At 38.0% G+C, this 24,948-nt stretch overlaps 1 protein-coding gene across 1 annotated transcript in view; it reads right to left on the minus strand.

Annotated features, from left to right (window-relative positions):
* me1 (malic enzyme 1, NADP(+)-dependent, cytosolic) overlaps positions 1-24,948 on the minus strand; it is an 81,239-nt gene that overhangs the window by 28,445 nt on the left and 27,846 nt on the right. Inside the window, exons 4-5 of the mRNA XM_024268224.1 lie at positions 3,598-3,673; positions 1,247-1,408 (exon numbers count right to left, since the gene is read on the minus strand). Of these exons, the coding sequence (XP_024123992.1) occupies positions 1,247-1,408; positions 3,598-3,673 (238 nt within the window). The remainder of the gene's footprint in view (positions 1-1,246; positions 1,409-3,597; positions 3,674-24,948) is intronic.

Raw genomic sequence — 24,948 nt, forward strand, 5'->3', positions numbered from 1 at the left:
AGAACGGCAATTTAACCCTTTAACACCAGAGCTCCAGTGTTTAGGGTCTTTGATTTACTGTCATTTTTTTATTGTTTGCACGATCAACGTAATTCCAGTGGATTGTGAAGAACAAAAAAGCGCCTCGCGCCGCTTTTTTGTTCTTCACAATCCACTGGAATTACGTTGATCATGTTAACTGTTGAAAAGATAAAACATGTTAAATGTGTTTCCTGCACAGATCTTTCAGGTTTTCATAAATGTACCATTCAGAAGTTGTTGTTTAAGTCATAACTTTTTTTAAAATTGTCCTTCTGTGCCAAAAATCAAACTAAACGAGAGATAGAATTAAAAGTATCTTAACCCTGGAGCACTATCGCTGGGTGATTTTCACCAAAGCTTAAGTATTTACATGATTTTCAATATGTTGTATTTTTCTGAGTGTCACAGGTCCCTCTTTAAAGTCTCACATGACCCATCTGTGGGTGAACCAAAGACCAAGTCTCCAGTATTAATGTTTTTATTTTTTAGGATATTTTTTCTTCTAAAATTCCTAATTTTTCAGAAATTTATAGCGTTTTTAGGATCTTTCTATGTTTTTATTTTTCCATTTTGCTATAAATATATATATATGGATTTTTTTCTTCAAATTCCTAATTTTTAAAATAATTTTTAAGCTTGTTTTTATGATCTTTCTTTTTATTTTCCATTTTGATACAAAAACCACGGTTTAAAATAAAAGGTAACTACAAACACATTTTATTGAGTATATTAAGGTTATATTATTGGGTATATAATATCGGGTAAAAATTACCTGGCAAAAATGATGGTGTGACTTAAATAACTGAATCTTTTAATAACAACTAAATTCACATATGAAACGATCAACAAACATTTTGCATAAAAGTTAATAAAAGTTAATTTTTTTCCAGAAGTCAAAATAAAAAATTGGTAATATACTGCATTAACTACAAATGTACCTCTTCACTTTTAATGAATTTCAGTCAGTCAATAAATCAAACTTTATTTTAAAAATACTTTGCGTAACCGGAAGCACTTTACATTTAAATAAAACAAAAAACATACACAGTAAAATGCCAACACACCCTTCCCCCCCCCCCCCCCATTAACACATGCAACCCATGACCCCACACACTATGAATAACTTCTAAATGAAACTTATAAAATAAACTTAAAACTTGGCTCATGCACAACCAATAAAGCGGCTGTTTTCTTGACTGACTGAATGCTGAAGGTCGGTTCTTACCTCATTATCTGTGCCCACATCCAGCATGACAGGCAGGCACTGCTGCGGCGGCATGCCTCCGCAGGCCGTGTACAGGGCCAGCTTGCCCACTGGGATGCCCATCCCATGGCAGCCCAGGTCTCCGAGCCCCAGGATCCGCTCTCCGTCAGTCACACACACAGCCTGTCAACCGCACAGCCGTCAGAACTGAACTTTTGTGAGGAAATGTCAAAAAAATGACATTATTTCATGCTTTCTTCCACATTTTACAGGTTTTTCCTCTGACACTGTTCAGGTTCTGCAGTATTTCAAACCAAAGTCCTCCTTTGGGATGATTTAACAGCATAAATGTTAGCAGACTAAGAGTTAAATATTAAATTATTTGCTATGACGCAGGTAACTCTGGCACATTTGACAGCTGCACTCTGACAAGCTCAGGTAATTAGTTTTTAACTGGAAGATTAAATCACACTCGAATCCTAAAATAGAAAATGTTTCTGTCTCTTCCTATAAATTTTCTGTCAATGCTTTTCATCATTTTTTTCCAGTTTCACTGCTACTTTTCTCCCTCTGCCTTTTTCCATCTAAATGTTTCAAAACTGGGTTCAGAAGGTTAAGTTCTGTTCAGAGCACAAGTAAGCAGCAGCAGCAGCTTTTCAGCTCGGAGGTAAATGCTCTGCTGTTGACAGCTATGAACAGGTGGCTGAGGCAGCAGGTACATCTGACATGCCAAGAATGTCTGCCAGTGTCGTCATTAAGCCGAAGGATGGCGAGATTAGGACCTGTACATATTTGCTCTACACACTGGATTAAGGAACAGGGTTTGGGTGTTTGAGAAATGTACTGCTGCAACAAAATCTCACGAGAAGCTCAAGAGAAGTGGAGAAAAAAGACACAGACTGAACACATTGATGAAGGAGGCCGACTGCTCTGAGGTCTTCTCTGACACTTCTTGTTCAAAGGATGCTTTGGAAGATAAAAACTACTTTGGAAAAGTTTATTTCATCACCAAACTGTCTCCTCTTTCAGGTGCTTTAATAGTTAGATTTGTGGTGGAACTTTTAACAACAAGTGGATTCTTTATTTTTAACTAATGAAACAAAAACAATAAAACCTTCTTAAACAGAAGTATAACGATGAATGACATTATTTGATGTTTGAAAAAAGGATTTGGATAAATATTTACAACTTTTGGGGTCCAAACCTGTTTTTACAATTCTATCCAAACTTAAATGTAAACAGAAATAAACACAAAGTCCTCACTGGAAACAATCAATTGTGGTAAAAGTTTAAAAAAAAAGAGTTCATATCAATTCGTTTTGTTGATTTCTTTATATGATTTTATTTTATCACCTTTTAGGATTTTTATTGTATCTAAACTCCTCTTGTGGAGATATAGTGAAGTTTAGTATTTGTTTACTAGTTTCATAAACATTGTGGATCCTCTCAGACTGTATTTATTATCTCTTAAATCACACGTGTCAAGGTCAAAGACCAAAGAATAATTCTATCCGTCCCTCCAGATCACTTTATTGTCATTAATGGATCAATGTTATTTTGCGCTTATTTCTATCTTGTATAATTTTGACAAAATATATTTTTATAGAGATTAAATATTTAAAGTTATTTAAGTTGATTTATTCTGAAATAATATTCCTGCCTTTTTATTATTTATAGTAATGTTAAAAAGTTGCGGTTTTAAAGTTTTTAAAATGTAGTTTTAAAGTGTTCAATAAATGTTTATCCTGTTCGGCCCGCGACCTAGGCTGTGTTTTGGATTTTGGCCTGGCGTGCGATTGAGTTTGACATCCCTGTTAATTAGAAAAGTCTTTGAATTCCCTTTCGTAGTTGGTAATCTTTTATTTTGAATGTGATTTGAATTATTTTGAAAACAAATCTTCAAATTTTCTAAATTTTATTTCGTTAAACAGTGAGTTGGTCGGCTCTTTATAGGATGATCCGGTAATTATTTCCTTGGTGCATTTTTTTTTTTTTTTTTAAAGAAACATAGTTTACAGTTGTTTTGTACGTTACACACCTCAACACAATAGATCATGTATGGAAGTATGACGGAACAATACAAAGTGTGATGACTGGTTGAATTCTACTTTGTGAAGACCAGACATTGATGTAAATATCTTAGAATTAATGTTTTGAATTTTAATTTTCATAAATCAGAAAGAACAATAATGGGACAACTTTAAAAGGTTTTGGTGACCTGAAAAAAAAAACATAAACCCTAAAAAACGTCTAACATTTCATTTGTGGACGACAGTCATTAGTCCAAATTTAGATGAGTCGATTCAAGTCTGAGTCGTGTTTGTGCCTGTTCTTTCTCCTCCAATGAGATTGATTGAAAAGACTATATTTACCTTAATGTCCTTTTCTGGCCAGTTTTGAAGAATCGAACCAATGTGGCCGCGGTCATGAATCGTGATGAACAGACCCCTGGAAGACAGAAAAAGTGCAGGCTTGAGTTTGTATGAAAACAGTCTTTTACTCTCAACTCTCTCTCTGATTCATGTCTTGATGTTTTCTTGTGGGGCAGAAAAGCACAGAAAACTCACTTTAATTAATCTTTTTCCAAGATTTAACAGCTATCGTTTCAACCTTAAAGGTTTTATGAGGTTCAGTTGTTTTTTTTTAGCCATTTCAAGTTCTACAGATCAGAACTTGATCCTGACACCTCACACCGCAGTGCTAAGCTGAGGGCCTCTTCAAGGATTTTGACCTTTGAGGTTCTCAAAACATGAATGTATCCTAATATCACCTCCTTCATACCACTCCTCTTTTTTTCACGCTTTTGCTGCAGGAAAATCCCAGGATTAAAGAGATTATCTGAATGTGGGAGGTCCAGCTGCAGCATCCACCTTGAAATGTATGGGGGTAGCACCTTATATTCATGCACCAGTGACTGTTAAATCCTCATTATTTGTGAAAAATGTTCTCGAAAACCCATATTTTTCCAAGGTCGAATACATTTCTAAACTTAATCTCTACAGGTGGCTGTGAAATGTAAACTTAAAAATGCAGTGAGACGAGGAGAAGGGCATAAAAGTGTCAAATAAAAGCACTGGGATAACAGACTTTACATGAGGAACCACAGAGGGAACCATGCAAATCCAAAATGTGTAACTGGAAGTCAAGCATGTAAACACCAACATCTGTTTGACACTTTGACTCTTTTGGATTATTTATTGGGATACTTAAACACAAACAGAATATTGGGGGACTGAAAGAATGTACAGCGTTATTTAAAATATAGACATTTGTGGAGTGGTCTGCGTGTTTGTGTGTGCACAAGCTGTGCAGCTGATTGGTCAGTGCCATAGCCACATGACTCCCGTTAAACGAGCATCGGAGGTCACACATGGCAAACATGGCAGATCCCCCCGAGTCAGGAATGTTTGCTCAAAGAGGTAAGCTATGCATCTCTTCTAATTGATTAGGCAGGGCCGAAACCCCCTTTTCTGAAGTTTATTGTTTCTTTGTAAGCTTTTTTAAATGTATTTTCAGGGAGAGCGCTGGGGGGCACGAGGTCTGTTTACTGCTCTCTGTAGTCCCTGAAAGCCAACTGACACTTTCCACAGGTGGAATTTTTGGGTTCAAAGGGATATGGACGCCACGACTCTTAGTTCAACCAAACCATGTGTATGGTGCACCATTCAGGGGGAAAATGAATTGTTGCATCTCTACTGCACACTGTGTTTACATTAAAAGGGTCAAACTGATGCATTTAAGAAGGATTTACTTGCTTATTGGCAAAAAAAGTTTTTATTTTTATTTTATTTTTGTTGTTTCAAAATACATAAATCATATATGAGACAAAACCAAGACCCAACATTGAGGTTTGAATCAAATTGTGGGGAAAGGGAATAATTTCCTCCCTATTAGGGATCCTATTTTTTTATTTTTATTTTTGAATACAACAGGCATTTTGCAAAAAGTTTATTTAAAAATAATATATATATATATATCGTTTTTTTTTTACTTTTTTCTTTTATAAAATCTTTTCTTCTTCCCTTTTACAAAAACTGAAGGATGTATTTTGCTGTTTTGCTGCTTTGGTGTATAAAGCGAAGTATCATGAAGGACCACTTTCCAGTTGATTCAGAAAGCTTTGATTCTGTGTGAATTTGTGTTTCTTGTTCTGCTGATCAAACATGACAATTATAAAAGAAGGAGATATGGCTCAAAGTTTCTGTTACACTTAGTGTTAAAGGTGTTCAGCGGGGTTCTCTGTGGGCCTGTCATCTAATTTCACACCAAACTCTTTACACCCTTGTCTGTTGAAGGGAGTAATCCCCCCAAAAAGCCTCTGGGATTGGTCAGCATTGTGTTGAATTGTTGGGAAACCACACCTGAATCTGTCTGTTTTTTTCCTCATTCAGTATCTGGTAGACAGTCCTCTGAATTCTAATCAGAACTCTTTTTAATTTCTTCTAAAGTCCTATTCCCTGTTTTTATTTTTATTTTTTTAGCTTTCCACTGCAAAGATGTTTAGAAGTCGCACAAATGTCACTAGGTCACAGACATTTGTCTGGACGTCCTAAAACTCTAAACATTGTTATTGCCTTCAGTATTATTGACCCCAACAGTCAAAGTTTGTTTTTTTCTTTTTACCTTCCAGCCAAGAATTCCAGGTCAGGGACCTGAAACTGGAGGATCCAGCAGAGCTTTGAGAAGATTGATTCACTGCCTTAACACACATCACAGGCTAATACAAACTAATGCACGGATTGCACAGATTTTTTAAAAAGAAAAAAACATCTCAATTTCCCTTTTTTGTGACAGCTGTCTGCTTCAGGACTCACTCCGATTTTTATTTTTGGATTTTTTTTTTTTAATCATTCTTCTAACCCCAAACTATAGTCTATTCAGTTTCTGTCCTACACCTCAGAATGGGTGTGTCCAAAAACAAGGAGTCACACACTGGAGGTAAGGGAAAGCTCAGCAGAAGTAAACTTAGAAGGGAGCATTTGTGCACAACAGTTTGTTATGGAGAGAAAGAAAACCACAGATGCTATATTTGCTTTGATAAAGCTGCTAGAGAAGAACAGAGAAGTTCAGAAGAAACTCTATTGTGTCTTTGTACATCTAAAGAACGTCTATAACAGGATACAGAGAGAGGAACTGAGGTTTATACTCTGTAAAGAAGTAGGATCAGTAAGGATCAGCTCAGAACTCCTTCTTGTTTCTGTGGTGATGGACAGAATGACAGATGAGATTAAACAGGAATCCCTGTGGATCATGATGTATGCAGATGACACTGTGATCTGTAGAAAGAGCAGGGAGCAGGTGCAGGAACATCTGGATGTTTGCTCTAGGAAGAAGAGGTATGAAGATGAAGAGGCAAGACCGAATATCTATCTGTGAATAAGATGAACTCAAGTGGAACGGTGAGGTTACAGGGAACAAAGGTGAAGAAGGACTTCAAGAACTAAAAAGTTAACAGGAACAAAAGAGAGTGAAGGAAAGAGGTGAAGAGGCAAGCAGAAAAGAAGATATTGAGGTTCTCTTTGGGAGTGACCAGGATGGATAGGATCAGGAATGAATCCATCAGAAGAACAGCTGTTTTGGAGGTAAACCCAGGGAAGTAGACTGAGATGATTTGGACACGTCGAGAGGAAGGACAGTGATTATGTTGGGAACAGGGTTGCTGAGGTAGGAAGATTGAGCAAAGAGGCCTGTAAGAAGACCAAAGAGGAGGTTTTTGGATGCTGTAAAAAAGACACAGGGGTGGTTTGTGTGAGCAGGGAGGATACAGAGGAGAGGACTAGATATAAGAACATGATTCACTGCCAACCACGAATGGTAGCAGCTGAAATTCAAAGAAGAAAATTAACACCTTAAGTCTCAGAGTAGCAAATTAAAATGATTTGAGATGTAGAAGTACATAAGAAGTGCAAAGAAAACGATTGTGTTCATCTGAAGAAAAAAGAAGGGACTCAGCAGAGAAAACAGCAGCTTAGCAGAGCAGAGGCTGACCCCACCACAAAACAACTTCAAGTGATGGATCAAATGAGACAAGGAGCCTCGCAGTACTTCCAAATCTCTGTCACCCTGAGGGTTACTAAAAACACTCTGGACTCACCTTTCTGTTGCTCCTTACACCCCAAATTCTCTCTTTTTTGCCAATCTACTTTTTTGACAGTGCACCTGGCATTTCTGTTCTTGAAGATGAGGGCACTAAGACAGCTGAAGAGAGGCCGTTCTTCATAATGTCTTAGTTCTCCAAACAATATTTTATCTTTAAAACTGTTGCTAGATTTTCTTATAATGTTCTGATAATTATTCCTTTTCTATAATAATCTTGAAAGTTAGAGACGATCGTGTAAGCTGTCAAGTCTTGAGAAGAAAAGATGAGGGATGAGCAAAGTACCGAGCTGCTGCAGCATAGCACACAGGGACAGCTGCTGAAGGCCTTCAGGATGAAAAGCAGCTTTCCACACCATGACCCCAACGTGCACTCTGAGACCAACAGAGATAGCAGCCTGCCATTTTTGACCTGGATCCACTCAAAACCCCAGCAGTCCCCATTCTTCAACCTAAATGAAGGACTTTCATCCTCCCTTCAACTGAGCAGCACACATTTCAAGAACCACAACAAACACAGAAAAAAACATTTAAAAGTAGAGATAATGTCACATTCGTGATAAGTGAGATGCCTTTTAACTTTCAGAACTTGAAATAAGAAATGACAAAAACTTTTTATAGCTAGTTGTCTCTAAAAAACAGGAGCAGAAGATTTTCTCCTGGAATGAAACCCAAACTCAAGTCAAAATATGAAAGGTCTCATTTGGATTTATTAGATCCCACATCAATCAGGGACTCACACAGAAGAATAATCTTCTAACATCAGAGAAATCAGTAGCTGATTTACTCGCATCTAATTTTTTTGGGTGAAAAAATGCCACAAATGAACGCCAGCTGGTGTGTAAAAATAAATAAAAGTTTATTGTAAGTAATTTTTGAAACCCTAAAGAATTTTAAAAATAAACACCAGTGTTTTACATGAAATAGAAAATTGTTTTTTTGAGTAGACAGAGAAAAAAACTCCTTTTAAAGAACCACTCCAATGAAAATTGTGTTTTTGGTATTTTTAGTATGTTCTTGTAAATTTTTTTCTGATGATGAAGGACATATATTAAGAAAATTAAGCTCTAAATTGCATTTCTGGAGCTTCATGGTGGCGCAGCGGTTAGTGCTCACCTCACAGTCAGAAGGGCCTTGTTCAAATCTCACGTGGACCCTTCCATGTGTGGAGTTTGCATGTTCTCTTGCATGTTCTCACTGTGCATGCTCACACAGTCCAAGAACATACTTCATAGTTTGGTTACTCTAAAGTGTCTATAGATATGAGTGAGTATGAGAGGGATTTTGAGCTCTGTAACAGACTGGTGACCTATCCAGGGTGTGCCTCACCTTCGCCCAGCAGTAGCCAGGACAGGCTCCGGCCACTCCGTGAACCCAAAAGGGATGTAGTGGGTTAAGAAAATGGTTGGATGGGTGGGTATCATTTCTCAATATTTCTTGATTCAAATCGTTATGAATCACAAGTAGAAATAGGAAAAAGCTGTTCAAAAAATATTGTATTAGTTACACAGAAAACACGTTGGGTGGGCCATGAGATCCTTGCTCTGCTCCATTCTGATGCATCTACTTGGAGACAAATAGATCCATGAACGTCTTTGTTTTCCTCGTCCGAACTGGTATCTGGATCAAAACTGTACGACTGGATAACCCCATTAATGCTCGTCATTTTTGATGCACCGGTAATGTCTTATTGGGGTTCTTTGGGACTTTAAGCTAGAGGGAGAGCATGTAAATAGATGGGTGATGGGAAGTGGAGGTGGAGTTATGCCAACGGTTCCACCCACAACTCAGAGGCAAACTAATGAACTCCTGCCGCTCTGCAGAAAATAATACAGATTTTTTTTTTTGGCTAAAAATTGTGAAATCATAATTTTAAAAAACGCTGGGAATCATTTTACAATAGATCAAAAGATGATCAGACTTCAAAGCAAGTACTCATCATTTACAAAAGCACTAACACTGTGATCAGACACTCGAGTACAGTTAGTCATCATGTTTCAGTCTCACTCTGCACCAGAATTTTTAGTTTTGGAAGTACTGTAATATTCTTATGTTTTTACTTCAATGTTGTTTTTACACAGATATGAAACCTGGAACATTTCAAAGGATGCTTCCTTTTATCCTGACATGAGAAGATGTAAGGGAATTAGTTTATATGACTTGTTTCAGTCCTCAGTCAGCCCTACCTGTCACTGAGTCAGTGTTGTTACTGTAGAACTAATTACTTTCTCACATATGCAGAGCTGTTGGACAGCTGCAATGTGCTGGATTTAAAATGGAATGACTATGATTAGCCACCATGACAGATGACAACGGCCGTGTAAAAGTGTCTCAATCTGTCCATCAGACATTTTATAACACAATCAACTTCCTGCTGTAATTGTTGATCATGTTAGTTCCACTAGTTTTGTGGTTCTACACAAAATCTCAGTTACAAATTGTCCCTTCACAGCTGGATTAATATCCAAGTGTCTAAAACTTCCAGTTAGCAAATGCAGAAGAGTTTCACAGACACAACCTGAGCAGTAAAAAGCACAGATTCATTATGACGGAATGCTTACTTAAAAGATGAAGAAGCATATTCACAGAAAATCATCTTTCCAAACTTTGAACACTGAGTCTTGCTGCCAAACCAGCTGTTGTAACATTTTAGGCATCATTTCATTAAACCTGGGAAGTTTCTCTGGCTTCTACAAGCGGAAAAGGAAAAGAAAAATGTTTCCAGTAACTAGGGATTAAAACAGCATCTGTACAGCTGACAAATTCATAAAAGACGTTTGCTGCATGGCTCATTGACGTTAATAGCCTATTGGAAAAGAATGCTAGGTATTAGGAACTTCATTTAATTAATGTTTTACAATTTTAATTTCCAGGAAGTGGCTCCAATTCTGTTTCTGGAAGCCCAAAAAGTTGTTTTACGGCGTTCTAAGCCAAAAATCTGAACATTTTAATTGCATGCAGACTGTATGGATGATGTGTATGCACTTCACCTACAGCTCCGAATTGTATATGAGATATAATATTTGGCTTTTTTAGTGTTTTTGCTTTAAAGTTGTGAAAGAAAATTTGTAATTTATGGAAAAATAAAAAAAAAATGTATTTAATACATTCCTATTATTATAATTGAACATAATACTTGACAAATATTTTGCTTTTATCCAAAGCAAAACATGATCTTGACAGTGAAGCACAGTTTTGATTTACCAATAATTAAAAATTTAGTTATTACTCTTAAATAATATTGTAGTTTACATTGTTTTGATGTATTAATATAATAGTAACACATTATAAAAAATAAAAAATAAATCAGCATTTAGCAAATTAAGAATGGCTGCCATACGAAGCAGAAGCAGCAAATAACACAAGGCGGTGAGGTTCAAATTAGAATGTTTTTGTCCCTCATCTTACTCCAGTTCTCTTTAATGTGTTCACTCTACACTTTGATTGAAGTAGTGCTTTTTTTGCAGACATTTCTTGGAGATTCTGAATAAATGTCAGTGCAACATTCAACTCTTCTCGGATGTGTACAAAAAAAAACATAAGAGGCAAATAAACAGACAAGTTTAAAAAAAAACAACAAAAAAGCATTTAAGTAAAAGTATTTTGGAGGCACTTTGAATGGTCATTGTGGTTTTATGGTCAAAGTAAAACTATCAGCAAGACTTATTTGCAGAGACTTTCTTTTAAATTACCTGCTGATAACAATAATGTGCCAATTATTTGCATGACTGTATTTTTTCAGGTTTTGGAGTCTGAAAATATCAAACCTTTTCCAGTTATTGACCAACTCTGCTTTTCTCAAATCCCTTTAATCTTCTGATAGGAGATCACTTGTATGGGAGTTTAGGGAAATGCAATGAAAACTTGATGATCAAAGGGTTTTCAGTAACTTCAAAACTCACTGAACTTAAGTTCTGCACTGCAATGCACTCTCAACCACAGCTTCACATCCAGCTGTGTGTGGCTTTACCACTGGACGAATACACATCGCTGAAGGCCTTATGGTATGATAGTTAAGTGATGAAACTGCAAGTTGAAACGTTCTTGTCTCCTTTGCTTCTGCTGGATTTCCATCGTAAAATGAATTGCATTACACATTCTGCAACCATGAACTAAAACAAGAAAAACAGACTTTGATCATAAAAGGATTTCCTCCTTGCTAGTCAGTCTGAAAGAATTCAAGCTTCTGGTGTTAAAAATAGTTCCCCTTAGGATACATTTCCAAAAGCAAAGAAACTGACAGGGCCAATAAGAGGAGAAAGAAAATTGAATAGGAACATGAGGTGCTGATCAATAACTCTGATCCCGCTGCAGCCTGAGCAAACACAAGTCTGTCATTGTAAGAGAAAAGATGACCATCAGTTAAAGTAAGGAGACACAGCAGAAGGCTGAAAGGAGACAAAAGACCTCCATTCTTCCACTGGAGAGAATAGCAGAAAATGAGGACAACCATGTGATCCAGACAAGCAGGTGATTATTCCTGACTCTGCTCTGTGTAAACCCACATAAGCACTACTACCATTGTTCATTCAGCAAAGAAAAAACCCTCTTTATCTGACAGAAGTGAAAGGTGTGGTTGGACTGAAAGATGTGGTTGGAGTGGAAGGTGTGGCTCTTTTTTCCAAAGAATTTGTCAATGCAGTAAGAAAACATCAGGCCAGTATTTTTTATACAAACACAAAGCCTTTGTATTTGAAAATGAAGCACAATTCCTTCCAGTCTCTTCATTTTCCCCTCCGTTCACACCCTCGTCTCTTTGTGCAGTGTGATTCTCCAAAAACGATGCACTTCTCCTTCCCCCCACCTCTACCTCCCACTTTATGGGTCGCTAAGACTTTGACAACACAACACATATTCAAAATATTCCCTGAATGGGCCTTTTCTTGGGCCACTCTTCTTCTGCAACCCACTGCAGACATCTGCAGAAGGTTTTCTCAGAGAGACAGTAGGGACTTCTGTTTGGATCAAAGCTAGCATAGTTTAGCTGGATCTACTGGCTTTGATTAGAATAATCTAGCTGGATCTACTGGCTGTGATTAGAATAGTTTAGCTGGATCTACTGGCTTTGATAAGAAGAGTTAAGATAGATCTACTAGCTTTGATTAGCCTTGTTTAGCTGGATCTAAATTCGCATTAGCTGTCCCTCTTTCGCTGAACATCATATAATTGCTTGATGACGGCCCTAAGATGTCCTTGACGTCCCAGCCGCATGTTGAAGGAGCAACCACTAAAGTTTTTCTGGACTTCATTCGTTGCCACATCATGGAAAACATGGATGATGTTAAGCGAGTAGCTTGGGGTTTATATGTTTTGGAGAGCTTTACAGAGACGCCAGCAAGCACATCGCCATGTCTGAGTTCACTAGATCCTCCAGAGTCTCTCTCGGTGCGGTGTACTTCACTCCTGCAGCGGGAGCTACGCCTGGATGACGGTCATTGTAACAGTCTGTCTGTGGCCCAGTCTGAAGAATTTCTGTCCCACATTAACCCGAGAGGGGAAAAATAAAACGTATGTTATGGTCTCGATGAAAAAAAGGAAAAACATTATAAACTCATGGGGCTGGAGTGATTGTGCCCGCTACAACAGTACCTGCGGCTGCTCCCCATCTGCCAGGCAACAAACCGCCAACCACTGGAGCTCACTATGCTCAACACTCCAGAGCTGGGTAGCTCTGCCGGCCCCTGGACAGCAAAGTTCACTACACTGTCCACCAAGTGGGCTGACTAGCATAGTGTGCTCCATGGCCTCTGTGAAATGCTGGTGACCTGTCCAGGATGTATCCCACCTTCGGCCAACAGTGGCTGGAACAGTCTCCAGCAACCCCGGGCCCCAACAGGTTAAGAAAATAGATGGAAGTTAAGAAAAAAACCCTCGGCTATATTGGATTTTTTTAAAACAGCTGATCGATTCTGTGAAAATGTCACATGCCAAAAACTGAGTCCTTGATTGGTCGACACGCTGCACCAAACCTCAGATTTTTAAAGTCTTGACGAGCCCCAGCTGATGCCCAAATCACGCCGCTGGACCTCAATTTGCGTCTGTACATTGACTTAACATTGAAACTTGACAAATCCAGCAAAACTGACTTATAGCAGGAAAAAGAAGACAAAGTTCCAGGAAGAAATCCCTGCAAAAGAAATAGTAGGCAAAAACTGGATGAACCCATCTGGGTATTAGATGGGTTTTTGTCTCTGGAGCCAGGCTTTCCATTCATTTGCTTTTGCACACTTCCTGCCATTTGAAACATTCTTTTGGTGTGGGAAGCAAATCACATTCAGAGGCATGCGGTCCTGTCTAAGCCAGAAAACTGTGTAAAGCCGGGTCAAAACAGACTCAAGTCTGTGGTAGCACAGATTTTTTAATGCTGAATAACACATGAATACACTTAAATTACCCAAAATTCAATTAAGCATAATTCTAATATTTGAACATGCAGCTTAAACTCAGATACTGTTGTAAAATATAAGACATTCTGTGAGGGTAACAAAAATTTATGACCCATTGTATTTTCTGTGACAGTCCGAAAAAATGTGCTTTAGCTTTTAGGAATGTTGAGAAGGCGGCAGACTAGCTACCAGTGTCCACTACACAGCAGACGGAGAAGTGCTTTTAAAGTATCAAATTCTTCACGGTCTAATGCAGAGGAGATAACTCATGTAAAGAACTGAAAGGGAAGTCAAATGTGAAGTCGTAAAATTTTACAAAACACTTCAGGTAGATGTTAAAAATACATTTAAACTACTTCCAGTTTATCCTTTTATGGTCTTAAAGAGTCATCAGAACAGTCCAAGACACTGAAATTTACAATGAAATATTATTTTTAACTGGGAGACTGAGGTGGGGTCCTTAAAGTTTAAGTGGAGGAGGTTTGTGCGATTGCTGCTGTTGTAAAACCTTAGTGGATGTCAGTATTGGTTAAATAGATGTTTCTAAACTAAAATTTTGATCAGCAGGACTGAATTGGTATTATAAACAGATTTTTTTAAGGTTAAATAATGTTTGAGCTGATATGTACTGTAAAAAATGTAGTGTGGCTGTTTTTTTTTTTGTTTGCTTTTTGTTTGTTTTTTACCTGAATTTACCCCAAAGAAACAAATTGAAAACATTTCTTTTGTATTAAACTTGAATTTTAATGGCCTTTTTTGATATTAAGAGTTTTCACTTGGCCCCCAATAAATCAAAAACAGAAAAAGGAAACTACCTCATCTTCAATCATCTACAAGTGCAGGGTTTTGAGGAGAGCTGCTTCCATCATCAAGGACCTCACGCACCCCCAACGAGGTCTGTTCACTCTCCTTCTCCCGGGCCGGAGGTACAGGACTGTAAAATTCAGGACCAGCAGACTCAGGAACTCCTTCTTTCCCTCTGCTATCACCCCTTAACAGCTAACAAGAGTCTACAACAATAGAGTGGATTATTTATCATTATTGGATTATTTTTCATTATTATTGCACCTTAATATTCAACAACTCCACATGTACCCCACTATCTAGCTCATGTCAGCCTCATTTGCACAGTAATGTACTCAGTAAAATTTGTACAACAGCTGACTAGTAAACACCTTCAGTCATTTACATATGTAAAGTTTATTGTTTATTTCTTATATTTGGTATTATAATTTAGCTACTATGCTCTTTTAGTCATCCTGTAGAGATCCTTTATCTTCCTTTTATATTTTTATCAACCTTGTTTTTTATGGCATTCAGAGTGAGCTGCAAAGTAAGAATTTCATTGTACAGGGTAACGTGTTTCCTTACTGTGCAGATTACAATAAACCCTTTGAATCCTTGGATTCTCTGTAAACCCTAGAGATCACAGTGCTCAAAATCCAACTCAAATACTCATAACTTCCCATCTGACACCAACAACCATAACACGTTCAACGTCCCCTCAATCACCTTTCATCCTCATTCTGATGCTGGGTTTGAACTGCAGCAGATCGTCTTGACCATGTCTACATGCTTAAACACACGAGATGTTGCCATGTGATTGGCTGATTAGAAATGTAATGAGTAGTTGGACAGGTGTACCAAATAAAGTGGCCAGAGAGTGTATATTTGTTTATATCATGTTTGATACATTTTGAAAAAGCTACAATAATTTGGTCAACTTTGTAAAACCACCAGGAGGCAGATGACTGGCATGAAATGATGTACAGTTCAAGCAGAATGTTTGATGAAGTAGGTCTCAGAAATGTATAAAACAAACTAAAACACCCGTGTCTTTGAATTATGGTACAGTTGAGGAAATATTCTTAACCTTTAATTGTGTTTTTGGAGATTAAAAAGCGCAAGAAACTAGCTGGAGATGTATGTGTTGCACACACAATACGCAACAAGCACATTTCCCCAAAATAGATATTTATTTCATCAGAAACAGCAGTAGGAGTCCAGCACATTTTCCTTGACAGCTCTGAGTTGTCACAGCCAAACATAGAACAAGGCTGTTCTTGTATTGGAGTATACAGTGAGTTTTTTACATTTATCACAGGAAATTTAATCAAGAATAAATGAAACGTTTTAGTTGTTCCATGATGTTTGACGAAGAGGTTTGCTACAGTGAGAGAAAATGTTAGTTTGCGGAGGATTTACGTCAAGAGAAATAGTCAAAGCCGAGTCTGACCTGTTTATGTTGGTTAACAAGCCTCAAAGAAAAGAATAAAACCCATCTTTTTAATGTTATTATTCCTCACTGGAGGGTAATAACTTTACAGTGTGTACTTTGTGTGACAGGATTGAAAAATGAACGGCTTGGTGAAAACAGATGGATATCATCAAGTTTGAAGTTCCAAACTTGAGGCCAAAACTCTGACGGGCCTCCAGTCTTCACAGTCACAGCTGAGATGAGTCCTGGCGGAGCAGTCACAGGGGCTTTTCTCTACACCTAATAGCCAACCACAACTTTCTATAAATATGTGAGAACCAAAACAGCACAGGGACGTCACATGCTGCTGCTGTAACAGCACATAGATGGATACTATACACACGTTTGGCTTAGACAATGCAGAAATAAATACTTTCTACTTTCTAGCACACTGTTTAGACAAAATTTAAAGCTTGGCAACAAAGAATGAGAGAGCACAAACTTTGGATTGATATTTGGATTTAGGATTACTGACCAGTCAGTGAAACAAATTCATGTGACAGAAATAATGTATTTGCGTTACATGCGAGCTGTATCAGTATTTAATTAATCAAAATAAAATATTCACTTGTCTGGGCTGATTTTATATGTATTTTTTATTCTTCTGTTTTGGAAGAGAACTTGATTGAGATGTTGTTTCTTTAAGGTTTCTTAACTTGTGGCAGGACACAAGTGATCATAAATAGTGAAATTCAATACGTATTCTTTTCTCCTGTTATGCCTAAAGTGGTACCATTAGAAAGAACAAATGATTGTGAGCTGTGTGGATCAGGAGTGAGAACAGCTCTCCTGAGGCGGTGCTCCTACACTAGCTTTCACAAAGCCTCAGCCGACATCTGTTTTGGCACTTGAGCAGCGTACACGCATATCATCATTGACAGGTGTAATAAAGGCATGATATAGAAGTGTTTACATTTCTGGTCTCTTTGTGAGTTAGTGGGGAGCTTGCAGTGGTATGTCTATGGAATGATAACATTGTGAAGAGCATTCTGACATTTTCCGTACTGTGATACAGCTTTTTTTTTAGCTTTCTGGTTAGTCCAGGTGTAAAATAATTTATTTAATGGTAGAATGACTGTATACAGCTAAAATATGCTGTTTTTCATAGTGCTGCCTTTGCCTAACTGGTATAGGCTCCAGCAACCCTGTGACCCTGACAGGGGTCAGGCAGGTGTGGAAGATTGATTGACACCTTTTTACGTTTTTTTTGCGTGTGTTTCTTAGATTTGGATTAGATGTCTGAAGATTCACAAATCAAATATTTAGTTTCTTTTTCATGGGCTATAATGAACTTTTACCAGAAACTTTTATAAAACATAACTTGGATAAAGTTAAATGTTTGACCTTTTTGTGAGAATAAATAAAGCCGTTCAGTTGTGAAACTGAAACATCAGCGGTGCTTAACTAATTTCAGTTACCATCAATCAAACTCTGCTGTTTTGTTTTGATGCTCTCATGTCATCCTTTAGTGAAAGGACTACAAAAGTCAGTTAAATACTTAGAATACTTTTCACTTTATTTATGTAGGCTGGTAAGGTTCACAGTTACAATTAACGGAAACAGATCAATATTTTCCCATCATGCATAAAGATTGAGAACTGTAGACTATTTTGTCAACAGCTCAGAAATATTTTACTTTAATGCATTACCATATGCTAAAATGTATGCAATATCCATGTTAGTATCACATGACATCGTACAAGTTTGTTTTCAGAACACTGCAGACTGAGATGGCAGCTCATTTCACTTGTCACATCACTGGATCACAGTTTCCCTGTAGGCCATACCGTATTTCCTGCTGCACTTGAAGAACATTTCAGTCAGTAACCTGTCTAACTCAAACTACTGATTAGGTGAAGTGGTGACTATTTGCCACTAACTGTGATGTGAAAAAAACACATCCTGCTTTATATGTTAACCCTTTACGTAAAATTCTAAAACTCAACCTAAAACTTGGAATTTAATTTGCTAAATGTTGACTTTTAACTACTGGCAGTTACTTTTTGGTCTTTTGTTTAGAGCAGTATGTGTTCACTATGATTTCTTAAAGAAAACACTGACAAAACTACACAGGTTACTATAAGACAATGAAGCGGAGAAACACTTTATTGAGTGACTGCACTCTTAGACTAAAATGATAACACAGTATTTGCTTTTAGCTTCTAATTTCTCCTTTTTTCACCTTTTTTGCTTAAAGAAAATGGTTTTCTGCACTATCAACTTAATATTAAATCTTGGGTTCAGGATTCTTTAAGATGAATGAGCCCAGAATTTAAATGTTCATCTTTCTGACTGCAAAAAGAAAAAAAGGCGACTGTTAAATTATAGTCTGAATAGATTTCAACAAACAGAAAGTGAAAGATATTTCGTCAAACCAAAAATTTTACTGCAAATAATACATTTGTAGTAATTTTCAGGTTGCAGACGAATTAGAACGGGTGGATTTTCTCCTGTCCTCACGGAACGTCACACAAGTCTTCAGAGACCTGAACATTTCAGGTCATTTCAAGTAATTTCAACAAAAAAAAGAAAAAATATTTAATCAAACCAAAAATTTAGCTTGACTTCCTTCCATGTTTAGACTGTACATTTTAGCACAGGGGCATTCAATGATACATCATTTATCATTCCACAGGAATACAGAAGGAAAACGGGAGTCATTTGCCATGAATTCTTTTTTTTTGGTTTTCATTGGCTTAAATTCTTACCAAGGCTATTGTTGTACACAGTCCATGAAATCCAGAGTGGAATTACTTCCAAATGTTCGCCACGTTCTTCCCGGGGCCAGTGTAATTCCACACCACTGCTCTCCTCACCACCTCCTCATGGCTTGTTGTACTTAGAAGAATCAGATACAGAGTTTCTCTTTGGGCTGATCAGAGTGAAGGCCCAGTAAACAGATTTATCAGCTAAGGTCATACAGTTGTTCAGACTGAAAACAAACAGATTTTCTTTAAGATTTTTTCGTTGTTTCTTCATTCTTTTTGAACAGTCCAGCATATCTACAATGCTCAACAATGCAATCGTTTTCCTCAGACTCTTGTAACGGTGCGTTGTGTGTGGGCTCAAGGTCTGTTTGCCTAAAAGCCACTAATCTGTGAGGCTAGAACACCTCATCATCCAGCATGGGTCCCCTCAGTGTGGGGCGCGTTCAGCTGACACCTTTCATTAGGACGTCATCATTTCCTGCAGCACCAACCTTTGATTAAATCAAAGAACCACTTCTTAAGTTGAGACCACGGTTTAAAAAAGGGAGATGCTTTCTATTTGTGTTTTCACAAGCGGAAATCCCAGTTTATCCGGATCAGGTAATAAACCATATCGGGATGGGCAAGCATCATCAAGTATAGAGTTAAAGTTTGTTACTGCATAACAATAAATAGCAAAAAAATTCAAAAAGCTTTGTGTTTTTATAATTGCCAGTGAAACTTGAATTTTCAGTTTAATGTGATCAGACTGTAAAACCCGAAACAAACCCCCCTACCTGCTCCATACTAACAGACTTCTGACAGTCTCAAAAAGCCTTTCAACACAATGCTCCTTGCTTCTGATATATATTGCTGCGTATTTGTTGCTATACACAGAGACATACGCGCACAGGCCCTATTGCTGTGCATTGAGTCTCGTCGACAGAACCCTGATGTTCCAGTGGAGGACAGGCAGGCATCCACTACAAAAATCGGGCTAGCTCCATCATTTCTTAACCGATTTGAAGAAAACATGGCTTGAATTGGATTGAAAATTATTGATGTTGTGGTATATTTAAATAGTTAGAAACTAAAAACTCCAACTTGCGTATTTCCACCCATAACTCGTCTGCTATTTTATAAATGCACATTTTACTGTGAATTTTAATGCTGTTTTATTATTTCTTTTTACTGTCACTATTTTATGTCCGGCACCCTTGGGTTCCAAGAAAGGCACCAAACAAACAAAACGTGTTATTATTTATTATTATCTTTAAAGATTAATCTGTGAACAGTACAAGAACTGCACATTTAAGTCTTACAGGTGACGCACTTCTGTCTGAAAGTTTCAGAAGTCTGACGTCATGATCTGCAGCTCCAATAATAATAACAGTCCAGCCCCCACAGCCCCCCAGCCCCGCCCCTTTGACTGGATTGTCAAATTTCGGCAGTGGGTGGAGTCAGCCTCCAACTTCCCTGTTTGGTGACCCTTTAAAACACATGCAGACAATGCAGCAATCTGCATTTTGACCCCACATATTACGAGCATGTGGCCAACTTGAATTTTCATCACTTTCTGTACTGATCATACATAAATAACATCAGTCATGCTTTATAACATCAAAACATCAAGCATTAATGAAAATATATATACATTGCCGATTAACCAAGCTAGCATTCTACTTGCTAGCTCCCACATTGGAACAAACTTGAAGGCTTTCCAGCTTGACTTCCCTCTATTAAAATGGCATTGCTATCCTGTGTTGATTCCTCTCCAGATGAATACGTGGTTGTCGTGGTTTTTGAAGTTGAAAAACATTGTGTCCACTTTTGTGATTCTTTTGTGCTTTCATCATTTGGGAAGACTCAATGCATAGTAATGGCACATATGTCACACCGCATGTCATGTGATGGCCAATCCAGTAATATATAATCAATAGTCTCTGCTGTAGAAAGCAGCACACAGACCTCCAAACAGTTTCCCTCTTCTACTGTTTATGGCTCCTTACGCCTGGTTCACACTGGACGCAGAAGCGCCGCAAAACGGCACGGAACAGAGGCCGCTTCCATCCGGCGCCCTTGTTAACTAATGGTGCTAATGCTAATGCTGCAAAGTGCTTTACAGGCTTAAAACAATTGAAGATTAAATTATAAGATGCAAGAATACCATAAATCTACCCAAAGATTGAACCTGGTGGCCTTATAGAAATGAAAAAAACTGAGCCCTCCGAGCTTATCTTTATCATTGCCTTTAAGCTTATGAACTTTATTTAAAAAAAACAATAATTATGCAAATCTGAAACATTTTCTTACACAAATCTCAGTTTAGCTCTTAAAACACAACATCTGTCACTGAAAACCATCCTACTCTTTAAAGGATGAATAAACTGTAAATGTATCCGTGCCATAAGAAGACAGACGCCACGTAACCTCGAGCTAAATCATCCCCGAGGAGTTTAAGAATGTCTGTGTCTTATTAGAGTCTGACAGACAGCTGAAGTAGCTAGTTGACCCTCAACCAAGAATCCACTAATGAGCAACTCATGAACATTAATCTCCATCAGCAAGATGGATTGGCTCATGTCACTTACCTCAAGAGCTCTTTGAACAAGAAGTATTTTGCTCTAAAAGGAAGTATTATTAGTTTTTTTCTAAGTCCTGCTATGCTGAGAAGGCGGGGTCACTGAAACCCCCATCTAGACCGGATCACTTTCAAACTCAATAATTTATTGTTTCACAACTAAAACTGATGCTGTTTATGGACTTAACAAATTTTCAGCTGTCAAACAAATTTCTGTGCTTATCCAAACCATGAAAACAGACATAAACTGCAATGCAGACACATCTCCTCTGACAGGCAAACAAACTATCAAAACTAGGCTCTAATCTGCTTATTATGAATGTGCTCCTGTCTCCAGCTTTGCCCTGCTGCCTTTCTCTTGATCTGCAGATCAGTGGATTCAATGTATCTTGACACTTAATGGCGCTTGGCCTTTGGTTGCTAGTACAGAAGCTGACGTAGGAATGTTTAGTCTCCAAGATGCAGATTAGCTCTTAAAGTCTGGCAGGACAAGGAAAGGCTGATGCGTCCACACAGTACGTCTTTATAACCTGGAGGCCCTGATGTGAGACCTGATCTCGTGCTTTGGTGGTCCGTGCACACACACACATGCACTCACATGAAGTGCCATGATTGAGGGAACTTCTAGGGTGATCCGCAGGTAAAAAGCACAAATAGAAACTAAACCGTATTTTAAACTTTAGTTGCATCAAACTGTGTGAGAAGTCAGATATGTTTTGATTTTCAAATGTGATGAAAGATTTAAATGCAGGTTAGAGTCAAACTAAATAGCTGTTCATGAATTGGAACTTTTCAAACTCTGAAATAGAGACAGTTTCAGAACAAAGCAGCTTTGGTGGGCGACTATTCTGTATTTCAAATTTTGAGTATTTTGTTATAGCTGTTAGTTGAATATTTTTGAACAAACTGCAGCAACATTACATTCATTTGAAGTGGTAAAACATTGAAGACCTCCTCTATTTCATGTTAGGGTAACAGTTGTCCATCAACAATGTCGGTCTTTAAAGGAAGCTTAACAAACACGGATGAGAGGTTTGTGAGTGTTAGGATTCAGTGTGTTAGACTCTGAGGCTCCTGATAAGAGAGGATTTATATGGAAACATTCAGGCCTGTTCAGGAATGGGGAGTTTTGATCCCCTGTGAGTTCTGTGTGATAAATGTGTTTTGTTTTTTTTTTAATTAGAATAACAGTGAAAGTCTAAGCTCTGCTTTTGCATGTGTCCAAAGTAAGGGTTTCTCTGCATCTTTTGCAGTTTTGCTGGTCGTCTGAGTGGAGAAACCACCCTGAAAACTAAAGAAACCATAAAAAAAATTTAAAAAAGAGTGTCAGCTTATAAAATATGTAAAATGCCACAACAACCTTTTTGAGAAGGTTCAAATCCCAGCTGTGGAGCTCACATCTTCTATGTGGAGTTTGCATGTTCTCCCTGGTATGGATGGGTTTTCTCTGGGGTCTTCTTCCCACAGTTCATGATTCATAGGTTATTGGTGATGTCATTGAACAAAAGTGATGTCTGAAATGTGAGACACTATTTTTTCATAACTCACCGTTTGAGAAGCCAAATGAAGGGGAAGGGAGAAGGGAAATATTCGGAATTAAGCCTAAATTTTCCCTATTGGGTGACTATTGGGTGTGTGTATGTGTGGCTCTGCAGGGCATACCCCACCTTGACAAGAACAGCCTGGTCAGGCTCCTGTGACCCCAAAAAGAAAACAGCAGGTTGAGAAAATGGATGGATGGACGGATATCTTAGGGCGTATTCAGACTGGCAAAGTCTGTTGTTTCGCATGGAGTCCTGAAGATTGCATTTGGTTTGTATTCAGATTGCCATCAGGCAGACTTTATTGTTTCGAACCAAAGCTTCTAAACAAAATCACGTAACTAAAGATCTCCTCAGTCATTGGCTAGGAATTATTAGGGCAGGGCAAAACAACAAAGGAAAAATTGAGGTACTTCAGTTTGCAAATCTTTGGCAGGATTTTTCACTTATTCAAACTTTTGATTCCGCAGATGGATTTTGAGCATCTGTATGAAGGCCAGGTTCAACATTTTTAATGCTGCTTTGGTACAGCGGAGGAATACTGCATGGCGGTTTTACTGGGGATGCTACGGCTACAAGGTAATTGGAGCTAATTGAATTGAACTTTATTAATATCATCACATGGATAAATTCATTTGTTGTGACACCAGAAACACTTTTCCTATGGGAGAAGTGGTATATAGGGAGGAGTTTGACTGTTTGTTAAGTCAGATAAGTGTTTGAGTCAGATAGATTGTCAGGAAAACAGTGAGGAGCAATGTGTATCATGTTAAAAGTCGTTTTAATGAGCCCAAATGTATCCAACCACATGGTAAGGAGTTGTTGTGTCTCATTGTGTGTTGTTTTTAAAAGAATTCTGTGAAAGAACTACAGTTGAGCTTTTAGGATGATGTAACAGCAACACCCGCTGGTGTGCCACATAACGAGACGCTAAAGTGAGTAATCAGTATTTTTGGTGTTAAAATTAAAGCTCTAACAAGCAATCAGTTGGAGCAATTACTTCTTTTTGCTGACACGACAATCAATGCTCTACATTTGACCACGGCTCAACGGTCTCCTCATTCCTAATGTCTTTAACGCCAGCTATAGTGGCCGTTTTGGTTCAGTTATATCGCTCTTGGAGCGGATCGTACTCAGATTGAGACCACCTCGAATGATGGGTCCGAGAGCGGTTCCTGGTCCAGGACCAGGATTCGTTGATGTGTGTTTAGACTGAAAATGTGATCGGCATTATCAGGAGAAACAAACTCTGGTTCACTTTAGGTAAAGTCTGCTCTTCAACCTTCACTAGACTTCTACAATAAATGCTGTGCCTTGAAAAAAGAAGTTCCCTTCTTCTCTATGACATTCTGATACAGAAAACAACTTTTCCTGCAAGTTCAGTGAAGGAAAAAGCCTGCAAGATCTTGGATATGTGCATTAAAAATAAGTTTTGTTGTCTTTAATGTAAAATAATCTGGATCCACTTTAGAAACTTCTGGCATTACAAAGAAATCTTCATGACACATTTTTTAAAGCAGGTTGGCTGTTAAATCAATTGTCCTTTTGTCTTCAAATTAATACTCCTTCTGCAATAATAAGGTTTAAAAAATGAGGCCACATTTTAGTTAAAAAACAAGTTGTTGTAATAGCACCAAGTGTTGCAATCCTGTTGCAGTGCTAGTTTTCCTCCCACTCTTTACACCACCTGAATGAGGATAAAGGGAAGGAGGACAGTCCAAGTAAAACAGCATGCAGCCCTGAAAGCTGCAGCAAGAATGAAAGCTCTATCAGCTCCATCTATTAGCAGCAGCTCGGGGAGGTTTCACTGTCAGAAAGAGAAAGATTTGGACCTGATGGAAAACAGACACCACAATAGAGTTGTGTGTGCGAGTGAGACGCAGTAAAAGTGTGTTTACAGTGAAGGAAGGGAGGAAACCAGTGAACGCCTGTCAGTTAGGAGAGGAGCCAGATCCACTCTAAGTGAACCCTGTGCTGATTTGAGCGGCTTTCTGCAGTTTGCATGCGTTGTCTATCCGAACAGCTGAAAAGGCCAACCAACCTTGGAGTTTCATTCAGATTTTAGAAGATCAAAGAAACTGCTGGAGAAACACATAACATGTGCTTCAACACTTTCCAGATTCTGCACTTCGTCACAGTAAAAGGAGACACATCACTCTGTTTTTTTTTTTTTTT

This window comes from Oryzias melastigma, linkage group LG16 (assembly GCF_002922805.2).
Source record: "Oryzias melastigma strain HK-1 linkage group LG16, ASM292280v2, whole genome shotgun sequence".
Taxonomy (NCBI): domain Eukaryota; kingdom Metazoa; phylum Chordata; class Actinopteri; order Beloniformes; family Adrianichthyidae; genus Oryzias; species Oryzias melastigma.